The sequence below is a fragment of the Schistocerca cancellata genome, chromosome 4 (assembly GCF_023864275.1).
Source record: "Schistocerca cancellata isolate TAMUIC-IGC-003103 chromosome 4, iqSchCanc2.1, whole genome shotgun sequence".
NCBI lineage: Eukaryota > Metazoa > Arthropoda > Insecta > Orthoptera > Acrididae > Schistocerca > Schistocerca cancellata.
Genome location: NC_064629.1, coordinates 873,607,446 through 873,632,602, shown reverse-complemented (window position 1 = coordinate 873,632,602; position 25,157 = coordinate 873,607,446). Strand labels below are relative to the sequence as shown.

At 39.4% G+C, this 25,157-nt stretch overlaps 1 protein-coding gene across 1 annotated transcript in view; it reads left to right on the top strand.

The window, feature by feature from the left end:
- LOC126185024 (LMBR1 domain-containing protein 2 homolog) overlaps nt 1-25,157 on the top strand; it is a 125,476-nt gene that overhangs the window by 3,151 nt on the left and 97,168 nt on the right. The window contains exon 2 of the mRNA XM_049927753.1: nt 14,279-14,430. Coding sequence (XP_049783710.1) covers nt 14,279-14,430 — 152 coding nt within the window. The remainder of the gene's footprint in view (nt 1-14,278; nt 14,431-25,157) is intronic.

The following is a 25,157-nucleotide window of genomic DNA, read 5'->3' as shown; positions in this document are numbered from 1 at the left end:
CTAAAGAAGTTCACCTCAACACATTCACATCTAACTAAATTATTTAACAGTTACATAGCAGACCCATACACATTCCCTGATACACTTGCACATGGAATAACCTATCTGAAACCTAAAGATCAAGCAGACACAGCAAACCCAGCTAAATATCGCCCCATAACATGCCTACCAACAATCTACAAAATATTAACTTCAGTCATTACACAGAAATTAATGACACATACAACACAGAACAAAATTATAAATGAAGAACAAAAAGGCTGCTGCAAAGGAGCACGAGGATGTAAAGAGCAACTGATAATAGATACAGAGGTGACATATCAAGCTAAAACTAAACAAAGGTCCCTACACTATGCATACATTGATTACCAAAAAGACTTTGATAGTGTACCCCACTCATGGTTACTACAGATATTGGAAATATACAAAGTAGATCCTAAATTGATACAGTTTCTAAAGATAGTAATGAAAAACTGGAAAACCACACTTAATATCCAAACAAATTCAGATAACATCACATCACAGCCAATATAGATTAAGCGTGGAATATACCAAGGAGACTCATTAAGTCCTTTTTGGTTCTGTCTTGCTCTGAACCCACTATCCAACATGCTAAATAATACAAATTATGGATACAATATTACTGGAACATACCCACACAAAATCACACATTTGCTATACATGGATGATCTAAAACTACTGGCAGCAACAAATCAACAACTCAACCAATTACTAAAGATAACAGAAGTATTCAGCAATGATATAAATATGGCTTTTGGAACAGACAAATGTAAGAAAAATAGCATAGTCAAGGGAAAACACACTAAACAAGAAGATTACATATTGGATGACCACAGCGACTGCATAGAAGCGATGGAAAAAACAGATGCCTATAAATATCTAGGATACAGACAAAAAATAGGAATAGATAATACAAATATTAAAGAAGAACTAAAAGAAAAATATAGACAAAGACTAACAAAAATACTGAAAACAGAATTGACAACAAGAAACAAGACAAAAGCTATAAATACTTATGCTATACCAGTATTGACCTACTCATTTGGAGTAGTGAAATGGAGTGACACAGACCTAGAAGCACTCAATACACTTACACGATCGCAATGCCACAAATATAGAATACATCACATACATTCAGCAACAGAAAGATTCACATTAAGCAGAAAGGAAGGTGGAAGGGGATTTATAGATATAAAAAACCTACATTATGGACAGGTAAACAATTTAAGAAAATTCTTTCTGGAACGAGCAGAAACTAGCAAAATACACAAAGCAATCACTCATATAAATACATCAGCTACACCATTGCAATTTCATAACCACTTCTACAACCCTTTAGATCACATAACATCAACAGATACAAAGAAAGTAAATTGGAAAAAGAAAACACTACATGGCAAGCACCCGTATCATCTAACACAGCCACACATAGATCAAGACGCATCCAACACATGGCTAAGAAAAGGCAATATATACAGTGAGACGGAAGGATTCATGATTGCAATACAGGATCAAACAATAAATACCAGATATTACAGCAAGCATATTATTAAAGATCCCAATACCACAACAGATAAATGCAGACTTTGCAAACAACAAATAGAAACAGTAGATCACTACACAAGCGGATGTACAATACTAGCAAATACAGAATACCCTAGAAGACATGACAATGTAGCAAAAATAATACATCAACAACTTGCCACAAAACTTAAACTAATAAAACAACACGTTCCTACATACAAGTACACACCACAAAATGTACCGGAGAATGATGAATACAAATTATACTGGAACAGAACGTTTATAACAGATAAAACAACACCACATAACAAACCTGACATCATACTCACCAATAAAAAGAAGAAATTAACACAACTAATTGAAATATCCATACCCAACACAACAAATATACAGAAAAAAACAGGAGAAAAAATTGAAAAATACATCCAACTGGCTGAGGAAGTCAAGGACATGTGGCATCAGGATAAAGTTGACATTATACCAATTATACTATCAACTACAGGAGTCATACCTCACAATATCCACCAGTACATCAATGCAATACAGCTACATCCAAACATATATATACAACTACAAAAATCTGTAATTATTGATACATGTTCAATGACCCGAAAGTTCCTAAATGCAATATAACATATACCGTACAGTTAAAAGGAAGTGACGCTTGATTAAGGTCCGTGTCACTGTCCATTTTTGACCAGACATAACGTCTGAGAATAGAAAGAAATAATAATAATAATAATATTAATTCAATAATGGACACAGAATGGGAGTACAATTGTTGTGCAGTGTTTTGGAACCATCTCAGCATTCACCTGAGATGATTTTTGAGAGCCACTGAGAACTCTGATCAGGATGACTAGTCCTTAATTCCAAAAACACTAGTTAGTAAATTAAAAACAATCACAAATAATTGAACTTTGTGATATTGAGAAAGGAATGTTATGCGATCTAAACTAGCTAATCTGTTTCAAATTTGTTGGTGGAGGGCAATGCTGTGGTTGTAAAGTAACTGCTATCAAGGGATCCTGGTAAATAAACTTTGAATAGGTGAGCATAACAATATGGCTTCCATGTGAAGTTAGTTACACGTTTCATGGATCATTTTGCATTATAGATTGTAATGATGTGGAGTGAGTCATTTTACATTCACATCACAAATTAATTTGTATATAAGTTATGGTTAGATACTGAACATTCCTAAGTTTGGTGTGTGAGTTAGTAATTCCTACCCGCCACCTTCTACATGTTGCGGTAACAGAAATTCTTCTACGGAATAGGAGTAGTTGTCAAAGAGAAACTTTCTCAGTTTGCTCTTAAATTTTACTTTGCTGTCAGTCAGACCTTTTATGTCACTGAGTAAATGACCAAAACTTTTTGTTGCAGCATTGTGCACCACTTGTTATGCTAATGACAACCTGAATGGGGAGTAATGAATGTCATTTTTTCCTTTATAATTATGTACATCATTGATCAATTTGAACTGTAATGGTTTATTTACCACGAACTTTATGATGGCTAATATAACAATGAAAATAATCAGTTTTCGACAATATAATGTAATTTGATGGATAAAAAAATTTACTCATCAAGCGGCAGCAGGAGAAAAACACACACAAAGGTTTAACTTATACAAGCTTTCAAAACCAGTGGCTCCTTCAGAGAAGAGTTGAAGGGGAATGAAAAGTACTGGAGATGCTTGGGAAAAGGGATACAGATCAGAAAAGTCATCCACAATCTCGTGTCAGTGGAGACTTACCGGATGAGATGAGAAGGAAACACTGACCTGTTAAAATTTCTGGAATCTCTAAATACTTTCTCCCAATTAAATTTCACATGGTCCTGTTCCAAATCCCATGCCACTTTTCTTGATGTTGATCTCATCCTCACCGAAGGCCAGCAAAACACTTCTGTTCACATTAAACCTACTAACAGACAACAGTAGTTAGGTTTTGACAGTTACCATCCTTTGCATTTCAGACTTTCCCTCCCATACAGCCTTGGCATTTGAGACAAATGTATTTGTTTTGATGCTGGCTCTTTACAGTAATACACCACCATTGTCACTTTAGCTTTCACTGGACATAATTAACCCACCAGCCTAGTTCAAAAGCATATTTCCTGGGCCATCACATTCAATCCTGGTACTGCTGATCCCTCCAAAAAACAACTTCAGAGCACACTACTTGTCACTCAGTATTGTTCTAGCCTTCACTGTATTAATCAGCTACCGCGATAAGCCCATGACATGCTAAAATCATGCCCTGAAATGAGATCCATTCAATCTGAGATTTTGCCCGCCACACATAGAATACCTTTTTGTCCCCCCCCCCCCCCCCCCCCTCCAATCTCTGCGATATCTTTGTCAGACACTACGCTCCTTCTGCATCCTTCTCCGTACTCTAAGGCTTTTACGTCTGTGACCGTACCCACTACAAGACTTGTCATATGCACCCCCCTCCCCTATCACCACCTATACCAGCCCTGTAACTGGCAAAATAAATAGTATCAAAGGGAGATCCACCTGTGAAACAACACATCACATGCCAGCTGTTATGTGAACACTGTTCAGCCTTTTACATCGGAAAGACTACCACCCAGTTATCAGCTCTTCTGTAGAGTATTAGTATCCCGTTCTTCAGTTGATACCAGAATCACTCATGGCTGAAAAACCAATTCAATTCAATTTATTAGCGTCCTTGTAGTACATCATTGAAATGACATAGGACTTGTCAATAAACATTACAATTTGAAATACATATGCATGAAAATTTGTAATTGAATTTACTTGTCACTTAGGCATTACAATTTTAATAGAACTTTTAGAACATTAACATAAAAATATACAAGTAGGATAACAAAAAAAAAAAAAAAAAAAAAAAAAAAAGGCTAGTGATTCTCACATCAAAGATTATTTACATTCTTACATTAACACCGTTTCACAATTTCATAGAAACAGCAAATATTTAAATGTGAGCAATTACACATATTTATTATGTCAGGGAAATATTAACTGCGCTTTTATTGTCAACGATTCATAAACTCTTCAATACTGTAAAAACTATTGCTCAATAACATGTTTTTTAATTCTCTTTTAAATATGTACAGTTTTGGTATTATTTCTAGTTCTTTGGGGAGAGCACTGTAGAGGATTTTGGGTTGGTATAGTACACTTTTGTGATACATAGCTGTTTTATGAATTTCTCTGTGGAAATCATTCCTATTCCTTGTTTCATAGTTGTGAAATTCTCTGTTTAATGTAGAAAATTCCTCGTGTTCTTTTAAGAAACATATGCTTTCATATATGTATAAAGATGGTAGTGTCATGATTTTTAATTCTTTGAAAGCTTGCCTACAAGAGTCTCTATATCCTATACCTTTTATTATTCTGACTGCCTTCTTTTGTAGTCTAAATGAGTGTTTTGTTAGACTGATGTTCCCCCAAAACTGTACGCTGTATCTTAATAAACTGTGCATGAATGAGAAATAAACACATAACACTGTTTTAATATTACATGAGCTTTTAAGCATTCTAAGTATATAACATGTTTGACTTAATTTTTTGTTCAATGATATTACATGCTTTTCCCATCTTAAGTGTTCATCAAACCATACTCCCAAGAATTTAGTGTATGATGCTTGTTCAATCTTACACTTACCCAGTTCTACTGTAAGGTTAGTTTTTATTTTATTTGTAATATGTCTGAAGTTGATCCACGTTGTTTTTTTGGCATTCACAATGAGTCTGTTTTCATTAAACCATCTGTCTGCTTCATCTGTTGCTAATGTGACTTTTTCCTGTAAGTCAGCTTCACTATTTGCTTTAACAAACAAACTTGTATCATCAGCGAACAGTACTGCCTCTGCTTCAGATAGTTGACTTAGTAGGTCATTGATAAATATTAAAAACAGTAATGGCCCTAATACAGATCCCTGGGGTACTCCATACAAAACTCTCTCGAATCTTGATGAATATGTCCTATCTGCCTGGCTTATATCCACCTTCTGATACCTGTCTGACAGATATGATTCAAACCATTTGTGGGCAACTCCACATATCCCATAGGCATATAACTTCCTAGGCAGTAACTTATGGTCGATGACATCAAAGGCCTTTGATAAGTCTAAAAACAATCCACAATTTAATTCCTTTCTGATTATGGAATTTAGAACAAGTTGCAAAAAATTGAGGATAGCTGTTTCAGTTGATTTATTTTTACGGAAACCATTTTGCGCATTAACCAATATTCTATTCTTAATAAGAAATTTGTATAGTCTCTGATACATTATCCTTTCTATTATTTTTGAGAAACCTGACAACATTGATAAAGGCCTAAAGTTACTAACATCATATTTATCACCATTCTTGTAAAGTGGCTTTATAGTAGACATTTTAAATTTTGATGGAAACACCCCTGTCTTAAAAGATTCATTTATAATTTCAGTGAGATGCGAGGCTATGTTTCTTGCACTTTGCTTAATGACTTTGTCAGGAATCTCATCACACCCACATGACATTTTATTTTTTAACTTATTTATAGCATTTAGTACCTCTGAATCAGTTACTGGATAAAGGAACATTGTCATGTCATTCATGGGGATTTTTACCTTGCTATTGGAATTGCATTTACTTTTAATTAAATTTATGGCTATATTTGTGAAATGTTCATTAAATATGTTGGCAATCTGAAGTGGGTCCTTAACAGTTTTACCCCCACTTTTAATGACAAAGCTGTTATCTTTTCTTTTGTGTCTACCTATATTTTTATTTATTACCTCCCAAGTTGACTTCATTTTGTTCTTACCTTTCTCAATATAGGTATCATTATCAAGCTTCTTAGCTGCAATTATTACTTTCTTGTACAGGCTTCTATAACATTTCACATGTGCTTTCAGTACTACATTCTTCCTGGCTGATTTATTTAACTTTCTGAGAGTGTCTGATGATTTTCTAATCCCCTGTGTAACCCATGTTTTGGTTTTATGTTTATTTTTGACTCTTTTTATAGGAAAGGCAACATCGAAGCAGTGTTTGTAGCTTTCAAGGAATGAGTCAAACATAGTGTTGACATCACCACTTGATTCAGTCCCCCAGTTGTTATTTTCCAGAATGTAATTAAAAATTCTTATGCTGTCATCATTTATAAATCTCCTTTCCCTGTAATTATTATTGATAACAGGGTCCTTGTAAGATGTGACATTTAAACTCAATTTGATACCCTTGTGATCCGAGAAACCAGTGTCAATTACTTCAGTGTTATATTCACACTTGTCCTTGTTTATAAATACTTGATCTATTATAGTTTCAGACATATTTCCGCATCTGGTAACTTCATTTACAGTTGCCATCATATTATGACACAAAAACAGATTGCACAGTTGCTGTTGTTTACTACAATCATTCGTAAAGTTAACATTAAAATCACCAAGAACAATTACATTATGTTTAAGGTCATTCAGCAGTCCCTCAAGGTTTTCCATAAAAATGGCAAAGTTGCCCAGTGGTGATCGGTACAAACACACAATAGTAATTTTTAATTTGGTTAGTTCACATATACTGTATTCAAAATCTTTTTCTATGCGTTTTAGTTTACATTTAATTTCTCTTGATTCTACCCCTGTCCTAACATAAATACGTGTCCCACCCCCTTTATGGTTGATTCTACAAAATTTGCTAATCACTTCAAAATTTGGAATAATTATGCTAGACGCTTGCATTTCTTTTACCCAGTGCTCACTTGTGCATAGTATGTTAATGTCTTTTAGATAGTCAGTTAATAGAACTTCTATTTCAGCTAATTTACTTTCTAGTCCTTGCACATTTTGGTATACAACTGTTAAAGTTTCATGTAGTGGATTTGCTGCACTATTTACCTTTGTACTTTCTTGTTGCTGACACTGTAAAGATTCTGCCTTTTCTTCTTCTTCAAATTGTGAAGATCCCATAAAAAATAGTCACTACGCACAGCAGCTCTTCTTATCCTGAGGCTCTTCCTTTGAGATGTCTGCAGAGCAGCTGATGAGTTTCTGGATCTAATTGAATGGTTCTTGGCTGTTGGTGTGGTTGCAGTCCTAGTTACAAGTGAGCATGAAGCATTAAGTGTGTCAAATGTGCTGACAGCTTCATCCTTGGAGGTTTCAGGTGTACATGAGTTTACACCAGGTTTGTAGGCTTTCTCATCTGAAGAAATTGTTTCCTCTTCAATTCTGCTAGATGTTCCTGACATTTCTGCTGGTACCCCATATTCTACCACTCCTTCAGATACTGGTACTGGTATGTTAGGTATCTCTCTCATCTTAGACGTTTCCTTGCAAATTTCCATTTGCTCAGTTACTGCTATGGTGAGGATACCAGGCAGTTTGTGTTGATCATTGAAATTATTTATTGTTTTCATAATTTGAGCACAGACATACAGTTGTCCGGCTCTATTTAGGAGATCTCCACTGTTTATGAAATGTTGTTTTCTGAAATGTAGCTGGACAAATGTTGAATTTGGGTAGCACTTTGTTATTTTGTGAAGCAGTCTGTTAGTTTTTTTTATTTCTTCGTTAACACGAGATTTCTTAAAAAAATCGTATGGAATGCTGGTTACCATCACATGTACATTTTTGAGCTTTTCGAGCGTCTCTCTTAGCGCTCGTCTTGCTGATAATACATCATTGCAGCGGACATCTACTCCACCCCCTAGGATTAGAACACAATCATTTTTCTTTATGTTGATACTCAGATTTTCGCAGTTGTTGACGATCTCTTTCAGTGGAGCATCAGGTTTTATTACGCTAGTAACACTGCATCCTGAGTTATATAGGGTTTCTGCCAGTCTTTTTCCGAGACTGTCGGCAAGTATTTGTACACTAAAAGCATTATTTGTTGTGCTCAAGTCTTCCGAAGTTTTGCAGTCTATTATACAATCTTCTTTCTTTTCACAGTCTCTATGTATTATATTATTAACAGATTTTAACGTTTTGAGCACATTATGGGCTGAGTTGTTAAGTTTTCGCTCGAGGTTTCTGTTAACAGTTGCTTGTATGTTAGGTGTAACGAACTTTTCGGAGGCTTGTTTACTTTCAGTTCTCACGACACTTACTGCTTTCACTCTCTCTCCGCAAGATATTGGTATCTTGTTCTTCAGTTGGCCTACATGGGTCAAATGATGATAAAAGTGTCACACTGAACAAAATTAACAACATATCCACCACTGGTTGAACTACATACCATGAACAAATAAAAGGAAACCAAAATTATTAGAGCCAGAGTATGAAGGAATAAACATACGTGCCTACAGTACATGGCATTCAATTACATACCTATAGCATAAAAATGAATACTAACAAATCCAATAATAACATAAAACTATGTAACACCAATATCACAAAAAACATCATAAAAACTGAAAGTAATTTCTTAGACTTTCCTGCTGATTCAGTGTCATCTTGTGGAATTGGGTGCACTGCCCAGTGGTCTGCGTCTTCCCAACATAATATTTCGTTATCATAACTCAGCATCTTCATCAGATGTTGCAGGAAAATCTGCTAAAGATGCAGAGTTATGTCGTAATACTGCGTTGGGAAGTCGCGAACCACTGACAGTAACAAAATCACTCCCCCTCCCTAATTACCATGAAGCCTCTCACGTCCCCGACCTAGCAATAATTTAGCTAACAACTTCAGATGTATACATTTCAGCACCAGCATTAAGAAAACAATTAAATTGACAGTATATATCTGGTTACACTGCACCTCTCAAGAATATTCGTCCAAATGCCCCTGCAATATTGAAAACAGTTGTTCCCCCTCCCCACAACAGATCTGATGTTCCCCCACCCCCTCCAGTACCCCTCCATGGTGTAGGGAAACGTCCCAGTACGGTAATTCTTTAATTTAATCATGTGATTCACTACCAAATGATGAAACCCCCACCTCCCCAAATCCATGTGTGACGAAAATTCTTCAGATATTATGGTCAACCCCTCAGCAATATTGTCAGTATCACTGAATCAATTAAATTCTCCAGCAGCTGTGTAACTGAGGTGTTCATTTATTTCATTTTGAAGGCTACCAGTTTCAGCATTCCACAATGCCATCTTCAGGCCGCATATGCATATCTCCAAATAAACATCAATGTCATATAGTGCCAGAGATCCCTGGATGTCGTGAGTTCACTTGTTTGACCAGTGCTCCATTCAAAGACTTGATAGCAACTCTACTTAGAGTTGCTCTCAAGTCTTTGAATGAAGCATTGGTGAAACAATTGAATTCACAACGTCCAGGGATTTATGGCACTATATAACACTATGGTTTATTTGGAGAGATGCATATGGGGCCTGAAGATGGCATAGTGGAACGCCGAAACTGGTAGCCTTCAAAATAAAACAAATGAACACCTCAGTTAAAGAGCTGTTGGAGAACTTCATTGATATTGGCAATTATGTAACCAGCTGATGTCCCATGTCCATGATGGATCAACAGAGACCTCAACAATATGTTCCTCAAATAAATTAACCAACACTTTCTCCCCCTCTTTCCCCCCTCTCCCATCCCTCCCCCCCTTCCTCCCCCTTTCCCCCAATTATACCTGTTTTTCCAAAAGCTAGCTTGTTAATTTGTAGGACAAAACCTCCCACCAAAAGACTCGCTATACTTCAAATACTTCCTACAGAGTTCATGACAAATTGCATTCTATTACAGTACACTCACTAACATGACACTCATGAACAACAATCACGCAGTGTAATACATACTCCAACCATATGTGATCATCATAATGTCTTTCAGGACCACCTTAGACTTTCTGAACCATGTTCCTCTTCCAATTGGGGGCCATAATTTATCATGGCTACACCCACAAAGATATGAACCAGCAGTATGCTGCTATGACACACACATTGTTTTCATATTTTGCCCACACTCATGGCACCAATCAAACTCGGAAAATAAACCAGACAACTATAGAAACTTAATTGTACATACTTGTCAGCACCCAAAACAGCAGACAAGTCATCCTTATTCATATGTACAGATAAATCCATACCTAATAATGAATAAAATATATCTTAAAATTATGCAAAATACAGAACAAAATTTCAAATGAGAACTTATCAGACTGCAAACACTCACTATCAATTCACGTGATGACCTATAAAATCCAAAACAAACACAAAATCCTCAGTTTGAGGCTAAATTCATTCATTTATATTTACACTTCATTAAAAAAAGCTATCTTTGGCTTGGAGATGACATCATTGTTCAAAGCCAACAAATTGTATTCCATTCTTCAGTGCAATCAACACACAGATATTATGGAGATGTTTTGTAAATTCACATGGGAATCCCTGGAGAGAAGGCGATGCTCTTTTCAAGGAATGATTTGAGAAAATTTAGAGAACTGGCATTTGAAACTGACTGCAGAATTACCCTACTGCAGCCAATGTACATTTTGTGTAAGGACCACAAACATATTAGAAATTTTTACCTTGCTCTGTTTGCAATTGGAAAACAAAGGAAAATGACTAGTAGTGGTACAATGTACCTTCCACCATGCACTGTATAATGACTTGCAGAGTGTGGATATAGATATAGTTGTAGATGTAGACCTTGTTGTCAGTGGTTAGTTCAACACAATCTTTTTCCCTAAAAGCCCTTGGCCAACTGGGTATATGCTGTATCTTTAATGACGAGGTCTGTGTGCAGCTGTTCAATGGTGAAATAAATAAGCTAGTGCAAAATCACATGAAAAATAACACAAGTTTCTGTCCAGGAATTTGTGAGTTGTATCTAGTTTAGTTTTCCCAACTTTTTAATACAGTGTGCACTAAGACTTTCCTGTTAGATTATTCTGTCATGACTGTGCTTCTCATGTGTTATGAGATACTGGTTACTTCCTAGTAACTTAAAAATTGATCATAAAAGTGATGCATCACATGGAGAATTAATAAAATCAATGGTAGGTAATGAAAGCCTGTTAACTCCATTGTCTGTGAAAATCCTGGAAGTAACTAGTAACTCCTTCATCAAAGAGAGATTTGAAAATGCACGAATTTCTCTAATATGTCAATAACTAGGCTTCTACTATATAGTTGCACATGTAACAACTTTAACTGTATCACTTTACTTGTTTTTCAAGAAACAGTCTTTGCTTCTGTAAAATTTAGCAGAATCGAATTATGAGGTTTTCATTGGCTTTATCATCAAAATAATAATTTCATACCATGTTGTCATTGCACTGATTCCTGTCATATACATATTTGTTTGTAATGATTCAAATTTCTCAAAACTACTTTTTTATTTTATTCTAGATGTCTCTAGTTGGCATGTTTCACACTTTGTTTTCATTACTTTTGGAAGTGAATCAGTGCTCACTTACTGTAAATTCAATTGGAAAAGACCAATACTAAGTTTCATATGTTAATTACGAAAGTTTACATATGCTGCAGGCTGTCATGGCTGGTATTTGTGTAATTGCTCATATTTGTTTTGTAAACATAAGGTCATGGTCCAAGGCTAATTATCACACCAACATTTTGTCTTCTGATGCTGAAGGCATTGAGTATGTAACTGATTTCTGAGTTTCTTAAAGCCTCTGATGTCTCCAGCATCAAAAGATGAAACAATAGGCACAGAATTGTGCATTGGACCATGGCCTTATGCCCCTAAAACAAATATCAGCAATTATACATGTGCTGTTTGTCAGTATCATGTGAACTAAGTGCTATTATCTCTGTACTTGGGTCAGCATAATTGGAACTGCCTGTCACCTTTAAAGTTTCAGATGGCAAAGATTCCATATTTTCTCCCATTTCATTAACCAAATATCTATCGAATTTCAGTTTGTTCTACACTACACCTTTTTTTCTTCTGCTAATTTCTTGGAACCGGTGCCACTTAATCACTTCATGCACTCATTTCTGTGTTGGATGCATAAAAGCAAGATCATTTAAACAAAAATATACACAATAATGTCTAAATTTATTGAAATACACTGCTCGCTAGTTGCATTAAATCCATGCCTCATGAGATACCAACTTAAGAACTTCCATTGACTAAAACAGTGCAGAGTCAGTGACACACCAGAATGGAAGATGACATTGATAGGTATGGCAATATTTCAGCTCCGAAATGCATCAGCTTAGCTTGTAATGTGTTCTTATATATGTGACTTTAATGCCTCATCATGGTATGTCCAGGTCCCATCAAAAACTTGGAAATGTTGTAACTGGACATCACAAAGTGCTTCAGAGACATTGTCTAAATTTGTTTCAATGTAGTAATTTTCCTGGAGTTGTCATCACCAGTCAGCCCAAAATTTTACTACAAACTAAGCCTGTAGTTATACAATATGTAGAGTAATATATGGTATTGTGTGGTGGAAATGAGAGTTTAACATTTCCATTTTCTGCAACAGCCCAATAAGAACAGGAGATGACTAGGAACTGGCATAGGAAAATTCTGTACTAAACAAAATATAAATGCTGTGCTGTTTGAGGCTTCCCTGTTTTAATAACTGAAGATGACTGGCAGATACCTAGTGGGAATATTATGCAGTTTTGACAGTACCATCTGATGGATTGCCTAAGAACCCTTCAATGTCACACGTGAAGATGACAAATAGCTGCCTGATAGAAATATTGTGCAGTTTAGACGGTACCATCTGATGAAATGCCCAAGAGCCATTCAAGCAAAATATAAGTACTGTAATATATTGTACAGTATTAAGGGATTTATAGTTTTACACTTTCCCTGAATCTGGACTTTGAGACAGTAAGAGAACTGCATCTAATGATCATATCCTGGGATAATTATGTGACTTTTTCAGGAATAATCAGCTACCACAGGCTTGTGATAGACAGAAAATGTGAAAATTTGATAGCTTGTTGATACTGAGCACAGTAAAGATATAACACTGACTAACTTTCTCAGTGATGAGGGAGGGAATTTGTCTGAAGTGATTTAGGAAACTTGTTAAAAACTTAAATCAAGATGTCATCTTATCAGCATGCAACCTGCTGCCCTTGAAATTGACTCGACTGCTGTGAAACTTATTGTGAAAATTTTCTGGGTAAAATATTGGCTTACAGGTAACGTAGCACTTGATGCCCACGATACCACTATTGGGCAGTATTTAAAATGCCTAGGAATATGAGCTATGCGTGACAATCAAAAATATAACTACAGCTACTACGTCACTGGATCATTATTTACAATCTGTACATGAATAATTTCGTAGATGTTGAGCAGAGCAAGGCTATCCAATAGCAAAAATCTGTTAGTCTGTAAAAATTTGAGCTCAGTTATGACTACGTCCACTCTGATTTGCAGTTTCTCTATTTAGTCCACAACATGTCAGGTTGTTTTGAGCTGAATGTTAAATCTATATTGCAGCAGCTCTGTGCATCACATGAATGAATCTTGATGAAGAGCACCTGTCAAGAGGCTGTTAAATACATTGCTGGGCATCAAAACATGAATAAAAAAAGTGATGGTTATAAAATATCACATTTTTAACTGCTTTCGAGGTTTAGTCCATTTCATTAATTGTTGCATGTGTTTTCTCTTCTCTCTTAGCTTGTGCGCGCGTGCGCGCGCGCACACACACACACACACACACACACACACACACACACACACACACACACACACACACACACACACACACGAATTTTTTGAGAAATACCACATTGTAATCATAAAATGTTGATGTTTCCTGGAGGGGTTGATGTTTTTGTTTTTATTTCAGACTGTGTACAGACAATGCTTGAAAAAGAATAATATCACAGAGTCTGAAAATACTACTTCTACAGTCTGCCGTGAACCATGGAGCTATGTTGGAAACGATCTGTATTTACACCTCTGGCATATTGTCTATTGGACATCACAGTGCCTAACATGGTAAGTGCCATCCTGTGGTAAAACTGAGAATTCACATTCAAATTTGCAAAACCATGATTGTGGATAGATTGTGGGTAACTGCAGTGACATGGATAGCAATGAACATCTTGTAGAAAATGACATACACTAACGTAAAAGTGGGGATGTGTAGTAGTTATTGTCACATTGTAACCAGAATCAAGCCCAAATCCAAAAGCATGGTTTTCAATGAAGTACGCCACCTACCCCTGAAAGTACATTTATTACAAATACCAACATACAGCCTGAACAGAACTGGTCTCTTGGATGGAGATTGCTGCTATTTATACAAGCATAGAATATTCCATTTTTCGCAAACATAAGAAACTTTGAAAACCTTCCAGAAATGATAAGTACTAAATAACAAATAACTACTTGTGGTCGGGTTTGAACTGATGGCCCCTAGCAAGCATCCCCCCCCCCCCCTACCCTCCCTGTGGGTCCAAGGGTTAGAATAGGCCTGAGGTATTCCTGCCTGTCGTAAGAGGCAACTAAAAGGAGTCTCACTTTTCAGCCCTAAGAATTCGGGCCCCATTCTATGGTTTGACCAGCCACTTTCAAAATTTTACAGAAGTGTGGGCCATATGGGGAAGGACGCCTTATGTGGTGCACGAGTTATCCATAGTGCCCTAAGATTCGATCTCCCGAATCTCTTGTCACTGCTTTGCATCTCTATCTGTGATTCAACTATTTGGGCAAGGACACTTTCCAGAGTATGATCTTCCTCCATTGTCTCCTGTCCTCTTTTGCCTCCATGAATATATTGGATTTCTCTGTGCATCCAATATCCAGCACGGTAGCTAGTCCATTGAGGTGGAGCTGTCATATATCCATTTGGTGGTAGCCCCCTGACAACACAGGGATCGCACTGCTGATGCCTGAGCTGTAAGCTCCCCACGTATGCCAGGGAGTAGATGCCTGTCTCCCTGGGGCATCAGGACTCCTGGCAACAGCCATCATGTCAGTTGGCCTTTGCTGTGGCTGGTTGGTGCCTGTGGGGAGAGCCCCTGATTGAAGTGGGTGGCGTCAGGGCAGATGACCCCCAAAGAAGCGGACTAACTCCTCTCTTGCTGGTGACTGTACGGCACAAGCAGTCTCTAAGGAGGACAAGATTGAATACAATTCCGACAGGTATGACCGTAATTGTTTCCCTCCCTCACTACACTATGGGAGGAACGTAGGGCTACAGAATGGGGAGAGCCATATTTGCCTTGGTTTTTAGTCTGTAGCAGAACCGATGGGGACTCCTTTCTTCCTATGAAGCCTCAGTTTTTCGTTGAACACCTTGAGGATAAGGTTGGAGAAGTAACAGCGCTGTCCAAGATGCGAAACAGCGCAGTCTTGATTCAGACAGTATCTCCAGCCCAATGCCGAACGTTACTTGCCTGTGACAAGCTGGGTGAAATTTCTGTTTCTGTCACTCCCTATAAAAGCCTCAACATGGTCCAGGGGTTCATTTTCCTTTGTGATCTCTTCTTGCAGTCTGACAAAGAGCTCCGTTCCAATTTAGAATGGCGGGGTGTTCATTTCATCCGGCACATTTACAGGGGACCTAAAGACAATGTGGTTGCTACTGGTGCCTTCATCTTGGCCTTTGAGGGTGATTTATTGCCTGAGAAGGTCAAGGTGATGGTTTACCACTGTGATGTTAAACCATACGTCCCTCCCCCTATGTGGTGCTTTAAGTGCTGGAAGTTCAGGCACATGTCTTCCCGCTGTCTGCTAAAAGTATCAGTGTGATGGAATTTTAAAGGTAATTTGCTTCACTTTCTCACCAATCAGTAATAGCAAAACATTTCCGTGAAAGAACTCATGGCTGCATCAAGATCAGAGCTGGTTATGCTCAACTGTTTCCTAGCCCTACAGTGGCCACTGGCTGCCTGATGCCAGCCTCCATTAGACCAAGTGATTGCAGTGTGCTGCAGTGGAAATTGGGCACATTTCTGCCCTCACATTGGTAAGCATAAAGTTTTTTCTTACTGTAGCCCCATTTCTTTGTGAAATAACTTTGATACACTGAATTAACACTGCGCAGTGACACAGTACGCGTAGGCTAGTATGAGTGTATTTATCAAATGTGATTTTCTTAATTTAAGTTCTAGCATTTGTCTTGCAGTTATGTATTTGATTTTGCATACTTGAATCTGATGAAAGTGTAGGGTTAATTTTTCTCTTACATTTGCTGATACATTCAGTAAACGAACAGAAAAACACTGTTAAAATATGCATTATACTAATACAAATGGAAGAGAATTTACCACACTAGCATTACAAGGGAAGTGTTTTTAGTAAAACATGATGTATCTGTAACACAAGTGTACCTAAAAGGCACTAATTAGTAAGATATTATACACTTTGAACTTCGAAATGGTTTGTGTTAGTAAGCTGTTGCGTTCCATACTCAAGTAGCATGGACATTTGGCAGTTGGAGTAGATGCGTAAGAAGCTGTTTACTAAATTATTCAGTGGCACAATTTATGTATAAAATTGTGTGTTCACAAAAACCAAAAATTGTCACCAGAATCGGATAAAGGCATTATTAGGTGTGAGTATCATAAGTTTTTCGCTTTTACACTATGAGGTACTGGAGATAGAGATGTGCTTTGTGATGGAGAAGTTTACTTAAGATTTTCTTATCGATTTTTGATCTGAGTGCTTGTAGCTCTGTCACAGAATAGATAGAAGACTGGCCTCCATTGAGTCTGGAACTGAGAGTTAATGCAGCAATCACTTTACAGTGTAATCCTGTTACCTCAGAGCTAGCAAAGAGATGTAACATGTGTCTCTCCCTTTTGCCCATAGTTGGCTAGGACAGATAAATCATACTGATAAAGATGAGATTAGTAATGATTTCTGTATGGAACAACCTCACAGGACTCAAAACCATGAATTGGTAATGCAGTGTCAAACCTTAAAATAAAATTATATGTAAATTGAAAGTGGTGGTGGGGGGGGGGGGGGGAGGGGGGATGGATGGGGTGGGGGGGGGTGATGAGATGGGTGGTGGGGTGGGGTGGGATGGATTTACTGATGTCAGGTGCTTACGAATATTACACAAAATCAGTGGCGACAAGTGAAAATTGTACCAGATAGGGATTCGAACCCGGGATCTCATGCGTACTAGGCAGCCATGTTAGTCACTGTGTTATCACATCTGCATGTACTATCTCAGCATGCCTCATGGCTGATCCACCTATCTGCAGTCTCTGTCCATTTCCTCCATGCTTGCTACTCTGAGATTCCCACAGGAGGTCAGACATATTTGTGCATACACACTGAAGAAGGTGGATCCATTGCCAATCTAGGCGAATTAATTATATGAATGTGTGGTGTCCTTTCAGGCATGTCTGAAAGTCCCGTACAGCTGGGCAGACAGTTCTGCAATATTTATTGTTAGCCACATTGTACCCATGACTTAATTTCTGCCTGTGAAAGTACTGATGAGTTTGTGAACAGCCTTGCACCCCACTCACTACACAGACTCATTATATGCCAGTTAATCCCAGCAAAGTGCCCTATGCTTGCATCTTTCTGCCAGCAACTTAATTCCTTTTGCAGCAGACTGTCACTTTATTGTGAAGGCAATAAATGTGTTATAGTCAACCACACAATCATTCACATTCACTCCCTCTCACCCTCCACCCCTCCCCCTTTTCCGCTGCCCACATTGTGTATGTTTCATAAATTAAGACACTGGGTGCAGATTGATATCTAGTTATCCAGGTTTGTGTTGTCAGATATTGTGTGTGGCAAACATCCAATGATTCCATCCTTCCAACTCCCCCATTCTAAAAATAACAAAAATAGCAACAAAAAGTGCCTATGAACTAATAAATTATGATATTTATTCAAACAGCTAATGGTCAGTGTATTTCAGAACAGTAGTAATGCAGCAAGCAGATTATTTAGCTAACTGTAACAAATAGAACCTATGTAGTGAGTGTCATTTCGGCAGCATAGCGGACAGTAATATCTGAAAATATAATGCAATTGGAAAGATAAAAAATCTACTTACCAAGTAGCGGCAGGAGAAAGCACGTATAAAGCTATTTAAGTTTGCAGGATTAGTGAGCTTTAGCTCCTCCTCCTGGCAGAAGGGTTGAAGGAGAAGGAAGAGGGCATTCACCCCTCTTTCTTCCCATTCAACCCTTCTGTCAGATGAAGGAGCCACTGGCTCAGAAAGCTTGCAAATGTAAATACCTTTGCACATGTGTTCTGCTGCTGCTGCTGCTGTTTGGGGAATAGATTTTTCCTCTCTCTCCAATTACATTAGATTTTCAAAAATTGATTGTTTTTGTTGAGACAGTAATATTTGCTATGCAGTTATTTGCAGAATTAATGTAATTAACACAGTAAACTCTGTTGTCAGAATTGTATTATTAGAACCTCATGACTTGAGGATTATGTTCATTAAGTCAGATTATTCAAACTGATGCCAAATAGAAGAGATGTTTTCATATTGACCTTGCGGTGTATTTTACAAACAACAGTGCATGATTTAACTGTGAAGTGATCAATTTCTAACCTGTTGTATAATATGTAAAAGTATAGTTTATGAAATGAGGTGCATAAAGAATAATTACATGTGCAGAAATCATACAGTAACAGGCAAGATAGTGTGAACCAAGCTATGTTGAGTAGTATTATTCACAGTAATTGCTTATTTCATTAAAAATTGCAGCTATGCTCTGAAAGTATGCTTTTGACCAAACTGTGTATAAATACATATTACAGGTACACAGGCCAAATTTAACTTCATTTTCTGACATTACTCCATCATTAAGGTGTTATGGAAATTTCATTTGCAGCTACATGTGTCATTACATAGGTAATATGTAGATCATCAATTAGAATGTGCAATCAGGAAAATGTTTGGCAACTCAGTGATAGGTGATGGACTCTCAGGATCTATGCTGAATTATTCTGCTAATTTCCTAGATATTTACTTGTAATTTGGATGTAATGGTCTGAATGGTTCTTGTATAATAAGTGACAATGAATTAGAAATTTTTATTTTTCAACTGCAAGAAGGTTATTTTATGAGTAAATTACAGTTTTTCTCATCTTTTACTTTGTGAGAAATGTCTGTTCCAAATGTCTGCCAGCAATGAGAGAATGTTCACATTATCGATGCCTCACTGATGTTTTTCCTCCTCCTCCTACTCCTCCTCTCCTCCCTGTGCTGCAAATGAAAATGACCACAACAAAATGTAGTACTGGAACCTTAAGAAAGCCTAGAGTTTGTACTGCAGTGCTGTGTAGATTTTAATTGTCTGTACACAGGGTGTTTGTTTTAATGTGGAACAACCAATATCTCGAAAAATATGCATTGTAGGATAAAAATGTTCAAGATGAAAAGTTAATATTTTCAAAGTAGACATGTCTTTGCTGTTTTAATGTGGAACAACCAAAATCTCGAAAAATATGCATTGTAGGATAAAAATGTTCAAGATGAAAAGTTAATATTTTCAAAGTAGACATGTCTGTGCTAAACTTTCTACCCCCTAACAAGAACCCCTCCCCCCACCCCACATGTGGTTCAGGTTTTTGTTTTCGAACTGGAACCACCTCCTTTTTATAGCAGATTTGGATTCTATGCCAAAAATGCCTGGCGTTTATCTGAAATAATTTTTTTCGTTCATAGTAGATGATGCTGTAATTGGCATGAGTGCTACAATGGTTGGACAGAACACACTGAAATCAGTCTCACTGATGGTGAAATTCAAAGGGACTCACTGAAATCAAGTATCCTGATGGTGTGCAGTCTCACCAAAACCAACCCCGAAGGCAACGGAAAACTATTAAAAGTAGCTTGTTTTCCAGGCTTTCAAATGACTGGACATAAAAGTTTTACTTGGCAATTCTAAATGTATTTTTTAACAATAATATCAACTGTTTAGAACAAAAAGTTCATACTTTTAATGAAGATGCAATGTAGAATCGAATGAGTCAGTTCTTAACTGGAAAACAAAAAAAACTTTAATTTTTTTCAATTACAGTACTACCTGCAACAATGGAAAAGAATAGTTTTTGGCAAACCCTAGGTATTTTTTGGGCATAGAGTCTGAATATGCCATAAAAAAGAATGTTTGCATTTGAGAATAAGAAGTCAGCTCCCCCCGTCAGAGGGTTCAGGGGGTGGCCATTTTTAGTGCAGACAGATGTCCCAACTGAAAATATTAACTTTCCATCTGAAACATTTTTTCCTTGTGATAAATATTTTTTGATATTTTCAGTTGTTCCAAGTTAAAACATACACCCTGTATAAGGGGCACACAAATGAAAAAGAGACGGATGGAAAAAAGTAAGTAAACTGTTTATTACTTCAAAAGTAACCACCATAACTGTTTATGCATGTATCCCACTGAGAGACAAGGCAGTCAATGCCTCATGGAAAAATGTTTGCAATTGTCTATGGAAACATGATTGTACCTAGGTCCGTCTGCATGTTGCCAAGGTTTTACACTTCGCTGCAGGAGTTTTGCTAGTTTGCCCTTACACATTTTCATACAGTCCTCATCTCTCGGTTTCCATATTTTTGGAACCCTGAAGAAAGACATTTGTGACCATTGATTTGCTTCTGATGAAGAGGTGCATGCCTGGGTACAATCGTGGTTCTGTAGGCAACCACAAACATTTTTCCATGAAGGCATTGACCATCTTGTCCCACAGTAGGGTAAATATATTAATAGTTATGGTTATTATTTTTGGATTAATAAACAGTTTATGTACATTTTTCCATCTCTCTTGCTTTCATTTGACTGCCTCTTATAGGTAGTTCATCTATAAGTGTTGATGAGCAAGTTTGTGAGTATCAAGCATGTGACATAAATGGCAGTATCTTTTGAGTGCATTGACTTACAAGCTTACATTTTTGCACTGCCCAGGGACCATAGGTCTTAGTATTTGACATAAATTTCAACTTGATATTTCTTATTGGTCAGATGACTACTGAAGTTTGCGACACTTCACTAATTGTTACTTATTATTATTTGATAGACACTTTTGTTGCTTATTTTCACTAGTTTTTGAATGATGGAGCTAGAAGAACAGAAAAATAGGATGATTGCCACACTGAAGCAACAGCAGAAAAGCTGACAACATGAAGCTGATAAAGTAGATATTAATCTGCGTCCAGAGGTGTACACAGATGGTGTGGGGCCCCCCAGGGAGTCCACAACTCTTTTGTGGATACGTGCGTAGCGAGCACGGGACCCCGAGCTAATGTGGCCTTCCTTCCTTTCCGGGCTGCATACCTTCCCATTCCGCATCCTTCCCCATCCCTATCTTCGCCCCTCCTCCTCTCACCTCTGGCTCTTTCCTTCCCTTTCTCCCCATCTGGGAGTATGGTTTGTGCCTACGTCCGGAGACGGACGCTCGTAAATGTCCTGCATTCTTTGCCTTCCTTGCTTTTATGTCTTCTTCCTTCCTTTGTCCTTCTCTTTTCCTTACCTCTTCTCTATCCCTTTTCTCCGCTGCGGCGTTTGAGACCTCTCTTCCTTCCTTTCCCTTTCTCTTTCTTCCTCCCTGTGCGTGTCTGAAGGCCGACCCACGCCCTTCGTGCGTAGCCGGTGACGGGGTAACGCGTAATTCCCCGCCCCGGGTAGACAGGTAGGACACGTACGTACCCCCTGGTAACGGCCAGGCCCAGGGAGGGGTGATTACCCGAGCTGATACCTTCCGAAAATGCCGATTGGTCCCTCCGTCCGTTTGTCGGGAGGTGTGACCTGAGGTGTGAACAATCACCTAAGGCGGGAGTGCCCTCAGAGAGGGCCCCCACAAGGGAGGAGCGCGCCATCGGAGACGCCGGTAATCATGGGGGATTCTTCCGCAATGGTTTCCTCACCTTCCACTAAGTCTGCTCACAAACGTAAGTATACTGAGTCTCAGCCACAGACGATTCTTCCATCGTTGCCACAGTTCCTTGTTGTTTCTCGGTCTGATGAAGGTCACGACTTCTCCACGGTCAACCTTTTCATTATTCAGAAAGGTGTCGACGCAATAGCAGGTCCTGTAAAGTCTTGTTCCAGATTACGGAATGGCACCCTGTTGTTAGAAACACACAGTGCCCTCCAGGCACAAAAATTGCTGCGTACTTCTCTGCTCCACACCTTCCCTGTCCGGGTGGAACCGCACCGTACCTTAAATTCCTCGCGTGGAGTCGTTTATACACGCTCCCTCGATGGATTGTCTGACGAAGAAATTCAGCACTATCTGTCTGACCAGGGCGTAACGGCAGTTCATAGAGTAATGAAACGGGTTGACACGAACGTCATTCCAACCCGCACTGTCTTCTTGACATTTGACACAGTTCAACTCCCATCGCAAATCAAAGCAGGCTATGAGATAATTTCCGTTCGCCCTTACGTCCCAAACCCTACGCGTTGCTATCGATGTCAGCGGTTCAATCACACCAGCCAGTCCTGTTCCAATCCAGCCAAATGTGTTACGTGTGGCAAGGATGCCCATGAGGGTGCTTGTCCACCTCCATCCCCTCGCTGCATCAACTGTATGGGTGACCATGCTGCTTCCTCTCGAGATTGCCCCGTTTTTAAGGACGAGAAGCTCATCCAGGAAATAAGGGTGAAGGAAAAGGTGTCGACCTTTGCTGCTCGAAAATTATTCGCCAGTCGCAAGCCCACCGTGCCTCAGACAGGAAAATACAGCACTGTCCTTGCTTCTCCTCGGCCAACAAAGGAGGCGGCCACGCAGACTTGCGACCTCACCTTTAGTGCCACGGTCGTCAGATCGGCCAGCGCAAAGATCGCTCGTTCAACCTCACCACTTTCGCCTGCCCACCCTATGGCTCACCCTTCGTCGGGTTCTGCTACATCTCGAGCCCAAAAGTTGGACGCCAAGTCTTCGAAAAAAGAGCATACTCGTGAAGAGTTTTTACGTACCGCAATTTCACAACCATCGGTTCCTCCTTCATCTAAACAACATTCTTCCAAGAAGGCTACAAAGAAACCCAGTTCCTCTCCTTCTCCGCCAAGGCGTGCCCCCTCTACAGCACCACCTGGCGGAAATCGCCCTCGGCCATCTTCTGTGTCGCCGAGGCGCACTGCTGGTGGCCGGTCAACCGGCCGATCGCTGGTGGCAGGGACTGCTCCTGACCAACCTATGGATCAGGATCTTCTGCCTTCGGCTGAATGCCATTCCATGCTGTCGGTTGCTAGCTCCGAGCAGTCTTTGAGTTGACAGCAACTTTTGTCACATTCCTCCATTTTCTTTTCACCCCATGTCCATTATCCACTGGAATATCCGCGGCATTCGAGCCAATCGGGATAAATTGTCGATCCTCTTGCAATCCTACTCGCCGGTCATCTTCTGTCTTCAGGAAACAAAGCTGCGTCCCCATGACCGCTTTGTTCTCCCTCACTTTCAGTCCGTCCGCTATGACCTCCCCTCTGTTGAAGGCACTCCAGCCCATGGAGGACTCATGATTCTTCTCCATGATACTCTCCATTATCACCCAATCCCCTTAAACAGTTCCTTCCAAGCTGTCGCCGTCCGTCTTTCCCTTTCCGGATACACGTTCTCTATTTGTACTGTATACATTCCATCGTCCACCCCAATGGCACGAGCTGATCTCCTTCATCTTCTTGGTCAGCTTCCACCCCCCTATTTGCTGGTTGGGGACTTCAATGCCCACCACCCGCTTTGGGGATCTCCTCATCCTTGTCCACGTGGCTCTCTATTGCTAGACGTCTTCCACCAAGCGGATCTAGTTTGCCTCAACACTGGGGTCCCCACATTTTTGTCTGCCTCCACGACAAATTTATCTCATTTGGACCTTGCGGTCGGTACTGTTCCACTAGCTCGGCGCTTCGAATGGTTCGCCCTTGATGATACACACTCGAGTGACCACTTTCCATGTGTCCTTAGACTGCAGTCTCCACTGCCATATATGCGCTCGCGTCGCTGGAAATTTGCCCAAGCCGATTGGACACTTTTTTCGTCTCTCGCGACATTCGATGACCGTCGCTTTCCCAGCGTCAACGATGAGGTCACACATATTACCGACGTTATTCTTACAGCTGCGGAACGTTCAATACCACGCACCTCCGAATTGCCCCGGCGCCCCCCAGTTCCTTGGTGGAACGAGGCATGCCGTGACGCACTACGTGAGCGGCGACGTGCTCTACGCAATTTCCGTCACCATCCTACTTTGACCAACTGTATCCGCTATAAGCAGCTCCGTGCGCGATGCCGTCGCGTCATCCGCGATAGCAAGAAGGCAAGCTGGAAATTCTTTATTAGCTCATTTAACACCTTCACTCCCTCCTCGGAAGTTTGGAGTCGGCTTCGACGGTTCTCAGGCGCGCCTAGTTTCTCCCCGGTCTCTGGGCTCACTGTCGCGCATGATACCTTAGTGGACCCCATCGCAATTTGTAACTCATTGGGTCAGCACTTTGCTGAGATTTCGAGCTCTTCAAATTACCCGCCAGCGTTTCTCCCGAAGAAACGTGCAGCAGAAGTGCGACATCTTGATTTCTCATCTCCCAATCACGAAAGCTACAATACTGTTTTCTCCATGCGGGAACTCCAACATGCCCTCTCTTCTTCTCGCTCCTCCGCCCCAGGACCGGATGGAATCCATGTCCAGATGTTGCTGCATTTATCAACCCATAGTCTGCGTTACCTCCTTCGCCTTTATAATCGAATTTGGACCGACAGTACCTTTCCCAGACGGTGGCGGGAAGCTATCG